Below are 18,041 nucleotides of genomic sequence, written 5' to 3' on the forward strand. Positions count from 1 at the left end.
GTGGTAGGAAGTGATGAGACTGCTTGTACAGGCTACGCACAATTTTGTTGCTGCCTAGAATTCTGTTACGCAGCGTATTATGTTAAAGTGGCTGTGATACGTTAGTTGCAGCACAAGAAAACGTTGTTCCAGAAGATGGATGGAATAGCAAAACTGATAGTTCTGAAAATGCAAGAATCCAGGACAGTTTAGTGATTTTGATGTTCTGGTTTCCATACCTGAGATTGATGCGTGACACTGAAGAAAGAAGGAGGGTGCTGTGCGAGGTGTTGATACGGTCAGGAATTTCTTTTTTAATGTAAATGAACCTTACATAAACCAGCTGGAGTGATGGCTCCTTTCACTACAATATATTGGAAGGATTAAACAAACAAGACTCCTTGATTTCTTAAAAAAGTTAAGGATTTCCTGCATTTGAATTTGTAGTGCTGTGTATTGTTAATTCGGGTTAACGGAAGCATCTGATTCCATCCATCTACTCTGACCCATGACGTCACCAATATGGCGGAAACGACAATTCACAACAACTCCCGTATCGCACCTATGACGTCATTACGTAAAAATGACAACAAACGCGAAAATATCCCGAAAAACCATCAAATACATATTCCTCCAAAAATATAATGAAGCTAACGGGACAAGCGGGGGAAATGGGGGTTTTTGGATGGGGACAAACTAAAAATGAACATACGCCACTGAACCAAATGAGAAAACTATAAAATAAAACAACCACAACCTTTCCAAAATCAACTAAAACCCATATCCACAGGAGTTGATCACTTCCCTTGACCTAAATAGCTCAAAAGAAACTACCGAGTCCAATTCATACAACCCAAAACTACAACCACCTCCACAATCACTGCTACCTCAAAAAAACCACTGACAACAACAAAATTACAATCGAATACTTCCTCTCACCTACATAAGTCAACAACTCACAATACCAAACCACCCACAACTACAACCACCCACTGGAATCGGATACTCCCATGCACCTTCACAGATCAACAACAACTCACAAAACCAACTCCCCAATACCAGCAACAAAATCTCCCCCACTCACACACACATAATCTACAAATCCTCTAACCAGACAAAAATAGAAACAACTCACCACAACAAATCTCCAGCACTGCCACCTGGGTCGGACACCACAAAATTCCCAACCCACCCACCACCCCTCCAAAAATCAAAACAAAGAAATAAATAATAACCAAAAGCAAAAAAGAACTACAACAAAACAAATCCTCCACAACAAAATCAAAAATCGACAATCACTCCCCATCCGCCTACCTCCCCAACCCCCCCCCCCTGGAGCTGCAGCCAACCCCCTACCCCCCCCCCCCCCAAAATCTAACTAACCCACAACCTTCGGCCTATACATCTTACTAACAGCCCTTAAGAAAACCCTAAAAATACAATAACCCTCAGGGATGCTCTTCCGCCAACAGTACTCACCTAAATGAGCCTGAAGGTTGGAAGAGCGCCTCTTCCCCCTCCCAATAACAGATTTAACAGCTCCTTAAAACCCCTCTATAGTATTAGTACAGGCCCCACTCTCGTAATTCTTAAACTCAATGTTGTGATTAACTACTAAGTGATGGTAACCCTCCTGACCCAACCCACTATAAGAAGCAAACCCATCAGAAACTACAGTGCTCCCCTGGTCTACATACTCCTCAATCAACCCCACTAACTCCCTTTATGTATGCCGTTCAACAACCCTAAAAACATATTCAGAAGACCCAGACCTCGTTACTACAGCCCCACCCCCCCTTCCCATAACCCAACCACATGCTCACCCCTCCCATACTTCCTCCTACCAAACTGTGACTCATCAATTTCTACAACTACCCCGGGCCCACCCAACTTATCCCTGTATTTAATGTATTCCGAACAAACCTCACGACAAAAGAATACCAGTCATGAACTGTCCGCTCACTCACACCCACCTCATATTCACAAAAACTGTGAGAGGACTGATAACAAAAATGATAACTCATCAAGATAATTTCGAGCATGCCCAAAGTAGACTTCTCGAACCAGGTACACCAGCGTTATCACACCGGCACCTCCACATATAGCCGTCCCTGGTCTGAGACGCCGGAACTTTGGTTAGCCTCATATTTTCCTGCCATACAGCGCACTTCACCAACTCAGTCAGAAGACCAAAACGCTGAAGGAATTTGATCAGCGAAATTGGACTATCGCCCATCATGCTCCACAACCAAAAACTGTTGATCTTGTTGGTCATATCCATTCCTAACAATGACATAACAAAAGTAATCTAAAAAAATTCAGACACAACAAACCAAACACGACACTACATTAACTTAGAAATAACCAAAAACTAAACTGTCAACTAACTGGAAAATATACCACTATACAGTCAGTAATCACCAGCACAAAACCTGTCAATGTAAACAACTCAAATGAACCCAATACGACACAACATACACAACCCACAAACACCACCAGAGAGCACCACCAACCACAACCATACGCCACCTACAAACACATCACAAGCACACACTAAACCGGCAATAAAACCAAACATGCAACCCACAAACACACCACCAGAGAGCACCACCGATAGCACAACAAGACATCTACAAACATGCGACACTCACAAGCTAAACTTCGCACCGTCGTACATCACAGACCACAACAGCCATATGTCACAGGTCAAAGCCGACAGATGGAATTGGACGCTTCTGGTCACCCGTTAATTCTGTAATTAAATAGCACAGATATCATGTAAACATGCTCTAATTATGAATTTGGGTCACCCTTTCAACATACTCTGGCAAAACTCACGTTTAAGGAAAAAATGTTTGAGTCACTAGAGATTCATTAAAAAGGGTTTTATTGTATATGAAACTGATGATGTAGCGGCCTCCTCAAAGAATTTGAAATTCCTACACTTACTTCTCAGCCTATTTACTCCTTAATGTTGTTTGTTGTTTACACTTGGTTATTCTGAAGTAGCACTACAGTCTGCATGCACTCAAAAAGTCTTCAGAAAACAGTAAACCTGTCATAGTAGGGTCACATTATTTAGAAATTTATAGCTGTAAATGTTGTAAGCTCCCTTAAGAAATGGCATTCTCACAGTACACATTACGCAGAAGTGACCATGGGATACCTCCTAGTACTGTGTCAGGCTTCCTTTTGCCCAACAAAGTGCAGTAACTCGATGTGGCATACACTCGACAAGCCATTGGAAGTCCTCTGCAGAAATATTGAGTCATTCTGCCTCAGTAGCCATCCATAACTGCGAAAGTGTTACCGGTGCAAGATTTTGTGAATGAACTGACCTCTCAATTATGTTCTGCAAATGTTCAATGAGATTCATGTCAGGCAATCTGGGGGCCAAACCATTCACTCGGATCTTCAAACCAGTCGTGAACAATTGTGATCCACTGACATGGCAGCGGATTGTCATCCATAAAAATCTGATCGCTCTTTGGGAACAGGAAGTTCATGAATGGCTACAAACAGTCTCCAAGTAACCGAATATAGCCATTTCCAGTCAATGGTCAGTCTGGTTGGATCAGAGGACCCAGCCTATTCTGTGTGAACACATTCCATACCATTATGGAGCCACCACCAGCTTGTACAGTGCATTTATGACAACTTGGGTCCATGGGGTCTGCGCCACACTCGAACTCTACCATCAGCTCATGCTGTCTGAAATCAGGACTCATCTGATCAGGCCAAAGTTTTCCAGTCATCTAGGGTCCCAACCAGAGCTTTTTTTTCTAAAAAGATGTTTGAGGGTACACTGACATGGGATACAATGCAGCAAAAATTAGTTATAACTGAAGCATGGGATACCACCCGTCTGCTTTTAGCCCATGTCGAGGGGGGGGGGGGGGGGACTCTTCAGTTGACTTTACAGCTCAAATGAAGCAGGCGACACCGAGAAAAACAGAAACATACAAGAGAAAGTGGTATCAAACACTCCAGTTGACATCACCTCAAATGAAGCATGCGATTTGAGCATTTGCGTATCCGTTTAGCACTACCATCGTCCACTATTAGCGGGCGAAGGTACTACATACTTGTCGAACTGGCTGCCAGCGATTCAGTTGTCGAGAACGATTGCCACAGCTTCGAAATGCTTGAAACAGTCAGACATCAATTTTCCCACCAAAAACTACACTGGTAGCGTTCGTATTGCAATTACCAACACGAAAAAATGAAATAAAAAGTTTACGTCCATAAAATAAATGCTTGGCCTTCTTCCAAGTTCTCAACATTGTAAAAAAAATTACTTTGTCGGCGAAAAAAATGGGTAAGCATCCCTCCAGTGTTCCCCCAGAAAAACAGCAATGGTCCCAACCAATATGGTCACATTCTCAGGAGAGGTGCTGCAGGAAATGTCGTGGTGTTAGCAAGGGTTCTGGCATTGGTTGTCTGCTGCTACAGCCTCTTAATGCCAAATTTTGCTTCGCTGTGCTAATGAACATTTGACTGTTAGCACTGACAACTCTACACAAACACCACTGTTCAGTCATTGTCCATGTTGAGAGATAATGCCTGAAATTTTGTATTCTCGGCACTCTCTTCACACAGTGGATTGCAGAATACCGAATTCCGTAACAGTTTCCGAAATGGAATGTCCTCTGCATCTAGTTCCAACTTCCATTCTGCATGCAAAGTCTGTTAATTCCCGTAGTGTGGCCATAATCACATTGTAAACCTTTTCACGCGAATCACCTGAGTGCAAGTGACAGCTCTGCCATTGCACTGCCCTTCTATACCTTGTGTACATGATACTACCGCCATCTGTATATGAGCATATTGCTATCCCATGACTTTTGTCACCTCAGTGTAATACATTCGTAGCTAATAATGAAAGTCAATGTCAGTTCTGTCTCCACTACTTCCCTCCCCCAACACAAGCCCCTTCTTCCACCTCAGTGTAACTTTGAACATAAACATGTATGAGACAAACTATATATTAAGCAATTAATGCTTTTAGTGCCATAAATGAAGCAATTATTTTGGCTGATTTGGTAAAGTGCACTTACTAATAACTTAATGGTTTTTCCTTCATGGAGGACTAGTCAGAACTTTTTGAAAGACATTTCCACCATTTGACTGTAAACTACTGTTCCTTTACTGAACACAATTATGATTTCAGCTTTGTAGCCATTCTCAAGTGCATGTTGAAATGTTATGATACATTTTACCTGTCTGCGTGACATGTAATTGTTGAAAATTGTGGTCTCTGGACCAGACCATTAATGTTTTTCGATGATGACATAGTGTACAGTCAGATATATTGTAACATTTAAACATGCACTTGAGAATGGCTACGCAACCAAAATTATGATTGTGTAAAATAAATGAACAGTAATTTACAGTCAAATGGTGGAAATTTCTTTTAAAAAATAAAATAAATAAATAAAAATAAAAAATAACAACTTGATTTATCATTAATTTGACAGTGCCACAAATTTAACTGATTGTAAACAGGGACGTACCTCTTATCGTAAAAGCCAGCACTTGTCTGCAACTCTGTGTGTCATCTTTACAGTGAGTAGCAATCTGTCTTTCCATAGTTGTTGATATTCTAACCTGGAATTTCCATTGTTTGAAAAATGGTAACTGTTTAGAGTCATTTGTCTGTCATTTTCCTATTGGTGTATACTACTTTGGAATGCAGTATGTACACATGCAGATCCTGTGTGCATAATTGAGATCACAAATGCACAGAGTTCAGAGGAACCTAATTCAGGTATTGGGAATGGAAGAAATTTTCATCACCAGAGTTTGCTAGCAGCAAAGCTGCATGTAAATGCAATATCTATATTAAAGCAAAATTGAGATAATAAATGTTTGTATTAATATTTTAATACACTTTTGTATATTGGTATTATTATTTGCACTGTGAAAGTATGACAGTCGCTAAAAGTACAAACAATTGCAATCAGTTGTTGCACTGAATAGTGTCAGGCATAGTGTCCTGTTGGCAGTGTCATTATTTTGGACAGAGCAAATAATGACCACTATGTTAATAAACTCTAAGCTGGAAATTTACATTTACACATGGTTAAGACTTTGCTTAATGAAAATAAGAGGAATATTTGGTTTATAAGTGAACATTACTGTGATGGCATCTGCTATCATTATTAGGTTGCAGGAGGCACTTTTCAAGAATCACAGTTATCAGTTTTTTTTTTTTTCCTAATTTGCTGATCCAAGTTCAGATAAAACACATTTTTGGGCATTTTCTGATTTTTGAACACCAGTACAATTTTGTCCATTATTCATTTCCACTATTTCAGGGTCCCAATGATTTAATCACTGTATATAATAACCTCTCCTCAGGTAATAAACTGGCTAAGAACAATGTAATGTAGTTGGACTGATGGCATCATTTTAACAATTTCATCGACTTTTGTTTGTGTTGTCAAAATTCTGGGCATTTTTCTGCGCCATAATTGTGTGTGGTTCCACGAAAGATTTCATTGGTTCCTACAATTTCTTTTATCTAAGGAGTGTGTGGAGAAAGTTACCAATTAAAATGACTTCCTCTATGCTTGGGGACACCACATTGTGTAACCCCACTGACAATCAATCTTGCTTCACAGCAGACAGTCTTTGGTGTTGACTGTGCAGGGATGATGTATTTTAAACTTTCATGTATTATAGATGTCCTTTTCCCATTGTATATCGTTTGCAGAAAATAAAGAATATTTCTGTACTGTATCGTGTTGTACATATTCCTCACCATACTTATGCCGTATGGATCTAAATGCTTTCCTCAGCTAAGATTAGTTATTACTTTTCTGAGATTAGATTAGATTAGTTTACGTTCCATATATCCGTGCTGAGGAGATCCTCATGGATGTGGAACATGTCAATTTTTTTTTTTTTTTAAAGCTGAAATAACAATACTAATAGTATGAATATATACAATACATCATTTGTTTCTATTAAAAAATTCGTCAATGGAGTAGGAGGAGTTGGCCACTAGTAAGTCTTTCAGGCTCCTTTTAAACTGATCTTTATTTGTAACTAAATTTTTTATGTTTACTGGCAAATTATTGAAGATGAGTGCTCCTGAGTAGTGGACCCCTTTTTGAACTAAAGTAAGTGCTTTTAAGTCCTTGTGCAGATCATTTTTGTTCCTGGTATTGTATGTATGAACTGAGCTGTTTGTTGGAAAAAGAGATGCATTATTTAGGACAAATTTCATTAATGAGTAAATATACTGAGAGGCAGTAGTTAGTATACCCAGTTCTTTGAAGAGGTTTCTACAGGATGTCCGTGAATTTACTCCACAAATAATACGTATTACACGCTTTTGGACTCTGAAAACTTTTGTTTGACTTGAAGAGCTACCCCAAAATATTATACCATGTGACATTATGGAATGAAAGTAGGCAAAGTATGCAAGCTTTTTCATTTTTATGTCGCCTATGTGTGCTAACACTCGAATTGCAAATACAGATTTGTTAAGGCGTTTCTGCAGTTCTGTGGTGTGCTCTTCCCAACTGAATTTATTATCAAGTTGTAATCCCAGGAATTTAAGACTGTCAACCTCTTCTATCTGCTCTTCTTTGTATTTTATGCATATGCTGGGTGGAAACCTCTTACAGGTTCTAAATTGCATATAGTGAGTCTTTTCGAAGTTTAATGTCAGTGAGTTGGCTTTAAACCATTTATTAATATCCATGAAAATATCATTAGCAGATCTTTCTAGAACTACACTTGACATACTATTTATTGCAATACTTGTGTCATCTGCAAACAAAACGAACTCTGCTTCTGGCGGTGTAACTGATGAGAGATCATTAATGTACACAAGAAAAAGCAATGGCCCTAAGATGGATCCTTGTGGGACACCACATGTAATTTCTTCCCATTCTGATGATGACTGATGACTGATGACTTAATTCACTAGTCCCTTGCACTGACACCCTTTGTTTCCTGTTAGTGAGGTATGACTTGAACCATTTTGCAGCACTGCCCGTGACACCATAGAATTCTAATTTACTTAAAAGGATGTTGTGGTTCACACAATCAAATGCCTTTGACAAATCACAGAAAATACCTGCTGCTTGTAATTTGTTATTTAATTGTGAATTAAGTACATTTTCACTGTAGGTGTAAATAGCCTTCTCGATATCAGAACCCTTCAGAAATCCAAACTGTGTTCTTGATAATATGTTATTTGTGGTCAGATGGTTGAGCAGCTGCCTGTACATTACTTTTTCTAAAAGTTTTGAGAATGCTGGCAAAAGTGAAATCGGTCTGTAGTTTGATGGTGTATCTCTTTATCCCATTTCTTGAATAGAGGCTTAACATCTGCATATTTTAGCCAGTCAGGAAATGTCCCCGTTATAATTGACTGGTTACACAAGTAACTTAGAATTGTACTAAACTCACAAGAACATGCCTTAATTAACTTTGTTGATATTTCATCGTACCCACTAGAATGCTTTGTTTTTAAAGATTTTATTATGGACGTTATTTCTTTTGGTGAAGTGAGTGATATATTCATGTACTTGAAACTATTTGTGAAGGCTAGTTTCAGATATTCAAGGGCATTATTTACTGATCCTGAAAGTCCCATTCTATCAGTAACGGATATGAAGTACTTGTTAAATAGATTTGCCCATCAGTTACTAATGTGTCATCTACCCTTAGTGCTATTCTACCAGTCTGCTCTTTCACTATATCCCATATTGTTTTTATTTTGTTCCCTGACATTGCTATCTTCTTCTTGTAGTGCATTTGTTTAGACATCTGAATTACTTTTTTTAATGTTTTACAGTATTCCTTGTATTTAGCTAAACCATCACCATTGGAGCTATTCTTGGTCGACAGATACATTTTCCTTTTTGTCTTACAGGAAATCTTTATTCCTTGTGTAATCCATGGTTTTATTATTGACTTCTGTTTAATTTGAGTAACTTTTAGAGGAAAGCAGTTTTCAAACATGGTACTGACATTGTTCATGAATGTGTTAAATTTTTCATTCATGTCATGAGCACTATAAACATCTTTCCAGTTCATATCTTTGAGCAGTTTTCTAAAACACTCAATTTTTGGTTGATTGACTACTCTCCTGTACTCAGATTTAGCAGTCTTGATAATCTGCTTAGAATTTACATCTAAAACAAGGAGCTGCATGTCATGATCTGATAGTCCATTTATAACAGGTTTTATGATATGATTTTGTTCCTTTGATTTGTCTATAAAAATGTTATCAATGGCTGTCCTTGAGGATTTAGTGATCCTAGTTGGAAAGTTTACAGTGTGAGTTAGATTGAAAGACAACATTACTAATTGCAGTGAATGTTTACTGGAAGATTGCATTAGAAAATCTGTATTAAAGTCACCAGCAATCAAAATTTCTTTGTTTCTTCCTGTTAAATAACCCAAAAGAGCTTCTAGATGATCTATGAATAGATAATAATTTCCTGCAGGTGCTCGGTAAATAGTTATTATTATATAGGATCTGTTATGGAACTCTACTTCTGTTGCACATGCTTCTAGATGCTGCTCTAAACAGAATTTATTGATCTCAATGTTCTTGAATTTATGGCAGTTTTTGATAAATGTGAAACTCCTCCTCCATCCATATCTACTCTGCAGAAGTAGGAAGCTAGCTTAAATCCTGAAATGTCTAACATATCTATATCAGTGGTCACTTTATCGCATGAGCACAGTCCCTGACTACCATACTGCATGCCAAAGATCTTGGTTATATTCCAAGCCTATCTAATGTGCCATGCTCTAGGAAAATGCAACATTGTTGGTATGTTCACTGGATGAGTCTTTAAGCTTCATGACACACTTGTTATTCAAGAGACAGTAGGTTACCATAACACCAACAGAACACAGTGTTTCAGAAGCGTCCATGTAATATAGATATGTATCTAACACTTTTGTGTTTGGAGGAAAACATTGGCGACTACTAATAACATGATATTCAGTTTGGGACTGAATCGCTGAAGTATTCTAGATGTTTGTGGAAAGAAAACAATTATTTATTTATTATGGCTACTTTCATAGCAATGTAACAAACAGTATCAGAATTTTTTCATATAATTTATTTTTCAATGTCAGTGGTCACTGCATCCTGCTAATGGCTGCTGCTTCTGTATTTGTGTATCAGAATGCAAGGCTTCATTTGGAAGAGATGCAAAACCTGTGTGGATAGTGTTTTTATATCCTATATTGAGACTATGTTTATTGAACTGACACTGAGTATCTGTATTATATTCAGCCTTATACATCCACAAAACAAGCAGGTTTTGTTGAAGGGAAAAAACATCATGAACAGATTCTCAATATAAGAAATATAATTGAGAAATCATGAGAGGTGTGTGTTCCTCTTTTCATAAGATTTGTTGACTATAGGAAACCATTTGACTGTGTTGTCACGGAAAAGTTGGATTTCCTGCTTGTAGAATTCTGTCTCCTAGCATAGTTGATAGAACTGATCAGAAGTCTATACAGTAGTCACTTCATACCTGTGAAGACAAGTGCTGCACATCTGATTTCTTCAGTGCATCAAAAGGTGTCAGACAGGTTGTGTTCCGCCTCCCCAATTTTACATCTATGCAGAACATATCATTAGGAAAGCTCTTAATAAATGGCCTAAAGGCATCTCAATTAGTCATACAACTATTAATGACTTCCGATTTGCTGATGACACCATGCTGAAAGTGAACCTGCTGAGCTATTAACTAAGGTAAAGGTCATTAATCTATCCTATGGATTAAACATCAGTCTCAGTACATCCAAACTCATGAAACTGATTGAGAATATCAGGCTCAACTCGCAGATCAATTCAAGGAACTAGAAGTTATGCATTCTTGTATCTACATCGGTGACATGGGAAGCAGTGAAGATGAGATAAGAAGATGGATCACGTTAGAGCAAGTTGCTATGAAGCAGCAAGGGTTAGCAAAACAGAGTGATACCTAACACCACAAATGTCTGGCTTGTTGAAACACTCATGTTTTCTGTCTTTTTGTATGACTGTGAAACAAAGACTCTTATGGCCAGACACAAACAGCATTTGATGCATTTGAGCTCAGATGCTTGTGCAGGATGCTACACACAACAGGGACAAAAAGAAATGTATCCACTGTCTCCAGACACTTTTTATTCTCATGTCTAGTAAAACATTCTCCAGTTCTTTGGCCATATTGTGTGAGAAGAGATAGCGAAAATTAAGAGAAATAATTATGAAAGGGAAGACGGGAAGAGACCAGGGTAAAGAGCAGCAAGCAGGTGGATGAATCGGGTCAAGAAGATCTTTGGTCTGCCTCTTAAACAGGCTCTAAGAGAAGGTGGTAACCATGTGGGATGGAGACACTTGGTTCATAGGGTCACAACACTCAGCAATGAGCACAACAACTTGTGGTGATGATGATGATGGATGATGATGATGAGTGAGCCGACCTACTAACTACCGTATCCAGAAGATTTATTTACACAGATGACATCACTCTTGCATGCCAACATACTAATATGACTGCTCTTGAACATACTCTCACCCAGAATCTGGAATTAATGACTGAATACTTCAGGAAATGGCGTCTAATCCCAAGTGCCCTTAAAATGTAGACCTCATGCTTCCGCCTAATAATAGGCTGGCTAGAACTCCTCTACAGATGTCTTTGAATGGTACTGCACTTCCTTACAATTCCCATCCAAAATATCTGGGCGTAGCATTGGATCGCATTATCTCTTATAAAAAAGACATATCAGACCTGGCCACAACACTGAAATCCTGAAACGACATCCTCCACAAATTACCGGGAACGACCTGGGGGGCTGGTGCAGACACACTCCGTACCATCGCTCTAAGCTCAGGTTGCTTAACAGCTGAACACTGTGCATTAGTGTGGCTAAACAGCCCGCACATGGGAAAAGTGGATGTGGTGCTAAATCAGACAATGAGAATAATTGCTGGAGCTACTAAAACCACTCCACTCTACTGGCTACCAGTCCTCAGTTACATCGAACCACCTTATAAACGATGATGCAACGAACTCATAAGGGAGTTTAAAAAGATCTCCAGTAATACAGCCCTGCCAATCCACCAGGACTTTACTGTATTTACGAGACTCAAATACAGAAATCCTCCTGTGAAGACTGCACAGCAGCTTCTGAGCCAAAACTACAATGGCATTGAAATCTGACGAAAGGACTGGAGAAACAGAACCGATCCCAGGTGGCATACTTTATTTGAGACTCCCAACCTTCCTGCGGGCTTTCACCTCCCAAGGAAAACCTGGGTAACGCTGAACAGAATACGGACAGGTCATGGCCGATGTGGATCCTCGATGTACAGATGGAACTTGAGACCTGACCCTGGGTGCAACTGTGGTGCCAAAGAACAAACCATCCACCACATCATCAGTGAGTGTCCACTGAGGGTGTTCACCAGCACTGATGACTACTTCCTGAGGGCAACACCACAAGCTGTGGAGTGGCCGCAGAAGTGTGGAATTGTGAGTGCTGAAAATACTGGAATCTCAACTTTATGCAACCTTATTGTTTGTAATATAGTTTTACATTTATTGTTATGTGCCAACGTTCAATTTACATTATTTTATTATGTTTGTATCCTATATATTAACAATGTATATTCTCTTTTATGTTGTTTCCAATGTAGTGTCTCATGCCATAAGCTAAATAAATAAATAGACTGAGAAATTTCAGATTCTGCAGTAATCTGCTCATCAAGATGTATAATCTTTCAGTGACGGTTCACCACAGTAAGTCAAATATTAAAAATAGAATTTGTGTGTATGTCTTGAGGCATTGTAACTCATGGCATGCAAATTACCCAGACTACATTCATCCGATGTTTGAGAAAGAGTGCTAAGCGACTTCCAATAAAATTTAAACATAATTTGAAGCTGTTTTACACAAGGAAGTTAGATTGTTTGACGAATAAGGGGTGATGGGGCTACTGTTTCCTTTGCTAATAATTGTAACAATAATTTGCTTGAGGCATCAGTCATCATTAATAAACTGTCTTCCAGTCGTCCAGCGTCATAATACAACATTCCTTTCTGAGGTTCCGATTGACTGCGCTACTTGCTTAATGTCTTAAATTTTCATTACTCTTAAAGTTTATGGGGCTACAGAAAAGAAAAAAAATCTGCTGTGGAGCAAGCTACATGAAATAACACAATTGTGCAATTTCTTGAGCAGTTAACATGGAAACTAAGAACATTTTTTCCTATTTTTTTAACTTAATGTTAAAAGTAATCTTGTACTCATTATTGTTGATAACTTTTGCTCAAAAATCAAAAAGTTGATTTATCTTTTCATTCCAGGATAGTGGCCAAAATAATCAATGCTCTATGGACAACAGTTTTTTATATTATAAATATTGTACATAAACAAATGTGTGTGTATAAAAAGCCATTGTGTTTTAACTTAGAGGAAAATAATAATATTATTAAATTCAAATCATGGCTATTTTACATTCAATACAAAATAGAAATAATTAACATTTTACCCTGCAGGTATGTGCCTACGCACATGCAATTGGGGCCACACTTTGTATATATTTATATACAGTATCAGATCTTCCATCAAAATCCAAATTTTGGACATTTAAATAACATTTTTGGTTTCTTATTAGACAAATACCTCATAAATAAATCATTTTTACATGAATGTTTACACCATACAGCTGAATTGTACACTACAGACAGTAAAATAAAATGCTGTTACAGTAAACTTTGGAATGTTGAAATCAGTTCTTTAAAGTAAAGTATAATCAAAGCCTCAATAACAATCATAATAATAACAAATTAAATCTGCAATTTTTATTTGTAGTGTATGAAATTATACGAATGTAAATAAATAATTTTAAAATAGTTTCTGTAATAGGTTGATTAACAATTAGTGACTTGTGCAACACAGAATGATATTTAATGCCGCACTCATTGCTAGATTTATCACACAACTCACTCATACTGTGCAGAATATAAGTGAAGATAAAGGCCTTTGCTCTCTTTCAGAATATACAAGGAAAATGGATGAATGATTCTCTTCTCAACGAGTAAGTCTATGAAATGATGTTCACACAATAAAAGTTTTTAGAACAAGAAGTTGTCTCATTATTTAATAACCTTTTCTTCATATTACCTGAATATATAACAAATTGGGTGGATAATATGTACTCCAGATGTAAGACCTCACAACTGACCTTCCTTTACAGTAAAAAAAAAAAGACCCGTTGTGAATCTAATGTGATGGTAACTTATAAGAATTACAACCATCAAGCAGTAGCAGGTTTCTCTTCGCCAAATAACTGGCACAAAATGTCTTTTGCATTTGGGCAGCTAGGTACCCACAAATGAAGAGTCTCTCATAATCAAAATAGACTGTGTTGAATTTGTCACTCTAATCACAAATAATTTAACACTTTTGGAAACTAGCACCAAAGTGAAAAAAGTAAGTGACATAGCACAGCCAACATCTTTATCAGCAAGTATGTCCCAGACTAGAAAACTTTGAACGAGACTAAAACTTCAGTTTTGGAATTTCAGGAAAAAATGTTATTAATAATGATTGCCTTTTGTTATATAACTTGTAGACACCACCGTTAGTTACAGCTTTAACTGCAACATTATTTTATACAACTTAGTTTTCACAAGAAAAATATGGTGCAATATTGTACATCACCTACTTAATATGGCCTGAGCTTTTGTATTAAATAAGTAAGAAGTAGTCACTTTATCACATCCTTATATTTTGATTGTCTGGCTATCTAACCTCTAAAAGAATAAAAATAATTAGCATATGTTGATGAAACTGAATTATTTTATAAAGGCAAATCAGTATCTGCAATGTAAATACTAATTAGCCAGTACCAGTATTTACATTGCTAGCCTCCTGTAATATATGTTTGTGTTTCACACACTTTATAATTATTTTGGTAATACTTGTTTGATATCTACTCAATAAAATAATCTTACTCATAGAATCTTTGGATATTCTGTAGCTTACGTGTGCACAAAGTGCACCCACCAGCTACATGTTCATGCATTAAGCAACTATACAGACTTACACTAATGAAGCTATGTTGTAAAAATGTATTACCAGAGCATTCAGACATAATTTACAACAGGACTATAACCATTAACATTCATTATAGTGTACATTTATCATTACTGTATTGTGTTCAACTACTTTTTGGCATGGCATAATACTTAAATGAACTTCAGAAATTAAAGTGAAAACTCTTGAATGATTTTTTGCAAATGTAATCCTACAACGTGAGGTAGAAAACACTGCAAACATAACACACAAAATAACCACACAACAAATATTCTGTTACCCACACATCGTACCACATGTTCAAACAAAATAGTAGAAATATACTGACAACATCACAAATTTAAATATATAATTCTCCTCAAGTCCAATACACACCAAAATTTGTTTATTGCCATATTACTTAAGTCTTTGATCTGTGTGTAAATAATAGTTTCTAGATCTTTCACAGGTAACTGCAAGTCTGTATTCCCTAAGTTGACATGAGAAACTCTTTCATTGTTTGACACCAAGAAGTTTTGCCGCATCATCGGCTGACCGAGCCTGGAGAGCTTTGTCTATGATAGAACGGTCCTGGATGCCAAGTAGATTACCTATGAGATCTGACGCATCTTCTGATTCACCCCGACCTTTAACAACTGACGGTGTGGTAGCATCATCATTATTGTTGTTGTTACTATTGATGTTGTTGTTGTTGCTACTACTGTTGTTGTTGTTGTTTCCCGGGGGGCTGCTGTTATCAGTCACACTTACACATCCATCACTTTCAGTCACAAGTGGTGTCACACTAGCTGCTGCACAGCCTCCATGTTTTTTGCGGTGTCGAAGCATACTGTGTTTCAATGTGAAACGCCGGCGACAGACATCACAAGAGAATGGCCTCTCACCAGTATGTGTACGCATATGACGGCGCAAATCCTCTGCTGACCAAAAACGTCGCATACAGAAAGCACACATCACCTGTAAAAAAAAGAACATCATTTACATTTAAGTGCACAACTGTACTTTTAGTTGATTCCTGTTTTAAAAACTTGCCTGTAATTATAGTCTGCCATAGGTATTGATAAAATGATTTCGGTGAACATTATTGACAAAATGAATCAATGAAACAGTATCTTTGCTGTAAAAGCTATGAATTTTAACATACATTAATGAACATTCAAGGAATAATGCCTAGGACTTATATCATTCTTCATGGAATAACGTACTTTGCAACGAAGTCGAGATGTTTAGGTTTTCAATCATTAATTCCTGTCTGAAGGTGCCCCAGAAATAGTTGTGTGAACACAAACATGAGGATTTATCCAACTGTAATTATTTAAAAACCAAACTGCAGTCCATGTAATTAATCAGTAACATGTTGATGTCTTATTATTTGTAACAATACAGAAGGGCAAACTAGCAGTAACCACATAGAGGAGCTAACGAGTCACAAACAGGCACAATGGAAAAGACTGCTAAACATTTAGCTTACGGACAAGAAGGCCTTATTCTAAAATACAATGAGTTGTGTGACAATGGGTGTGTTTCCTATTTCAGAAGAAGGACTTTTTTCCATTGATAGACATACTTTCTATGTGATGTATGGCAATTACATTTTTGCTCTTTTCAACTTACTTACAACAGAAAACTTTATGACTCTTGAGTATAGAGGGTGTGAGGCTAGATTCAAATTATTATTGTGTCAGATACAGCGGAGGATGGCTGGGATGATGAGAAAGTACCACAGAACTGAAACCACAGTAATAAAAACTAAACTGGAGTAGGGGTGTGGGATGGAGGAACCGGGGTTGTACTTCATCAGTTGGGAGCCTTGCATGGGCTCACAGTATTTTTTAACTGCCAACTGTGGGTGGTTTATGTGCAAGCTGGCTTTACCAATATCAGCTGACTGAACACAGTTGTGACTGTAAAAGCCAACCAGCATTTCATTCTCTGAGTGGCCAACTGCTGCTCACTTCTATCAGATGCACTATTTTATAACTATAACAGAGACATTTCCAGAAGAGCAGTGGCACAGTAAGGTGCGTGCTGAAAAACACAACTGAGTGACTACTGTTCACTCATACCTAGGGTGTGTTCCGGCCCAAGCATTGCCTTCCTTCATATAATTTTGGATGCTGCAGCCAGTGAACCAAGTTAATGACAAGTTCATCACAGGGCACAGGTATGAGGAACTCTGATGACTACGTATAAGAACCTCTCTAAGGCATTCAACATTAGCGAAGATAATTTGCTACCCACAGTTGCTGTAATATTAACCAGCAACCTCAAACTACTAGTTGACAGTGCATTACTTGAAGTTTCATAAAAAGTCCTAAAGGAAGGAAATGTGTCAATGGGTGGATGAAAGCAGGATGCAGATAGTCATACAAAAAGGAGTTATGTGAAATATATTACCTCAACCACTTTATGTATGTATTATATCCCTGTGGAAGATCCTGGTGGAATACATGTCCTATGCACCTACCAAGCACATAATATTCCATTCCCCTCACAGGTATATCCAACCCTATCAGAGACAGGGCCAAATGAAACTTTTTGTGTAATACGTAAACAGTGTTGTAACTGAGGCACAGCCTTTTATGTGGGCATGACCACCAACCAACTGTGCACCCAAATGAGTGCCCACTGCTAAACTGAGTGAAGTTGATCACGCAGTGCCAAAGCATGCCACAGAGTACAGTACAGCACGCTTAACTTCATTAGCTGTGCCTGTACCATGCAGATCCCCACCACTCATACCAGCTTCTTTGAATTGCTTTTAGAAGCCATTCTACAAACCCACAATCTGGCCTCAACCTCTAGTAACCCCTGTCCCTGCCCCTCATGCCTCTGACTTCATTTCACAATTTCCCCTATGTAATATTCTTCTTCCTCCATCTCCTTCCTTCCTCCCTTCTCACAACCTTCTTGCTTCTTTGTCATTTTCCACATACAGCTGCCTGTATTTTGATCAGAGTGGTTGCACTGGAGCCACATTTCTA

At 38.0% G+C, this 18,041-nt stretch overlaps 1 protein-coding gene across 1 annotated transcript in view; it reads right to left on the reverse strand.

The window, feature by feature from the left end:
* Nucleotides 1-13,399: 13,399 nt before the first annotated feature.
* Nucleotides 13,400-18,041, reverse strand: part of LOC126195469 (ras-responsive element-binding protein 1-like) — a 33,554-nt gene continuing 28,912 nt past the window's right edge. The window contains exon 10 of the mRNA XM_049934097.1: nucleotides 13,400-16,014. Within this exon, the coding sequence (XP_049790054.1) occupies nucleotides 15,550-16,014 (465 nt within the window). The 3' untranslated portion in view covers nucleotides 13,400-15,549. The remainder of the gene's footprint in view (nucleotides 16,015-18,041) is intronic.

This window comes from Schistocerca nitens, chromosome 7, assembly GCF_023898315.1.
Source record: "Schistocerca nitens isolate TAMUIC-IGC-003100 chromosome 7, iqSchNite1.1, whole genome shotgun sequence".
Taxonomy (NCBI): Eukaryota; Metazoa; Arthropoda; class Insecta; order Orthoptera; family Acrididae; genus Schistocerca; species Schistocerca nitens.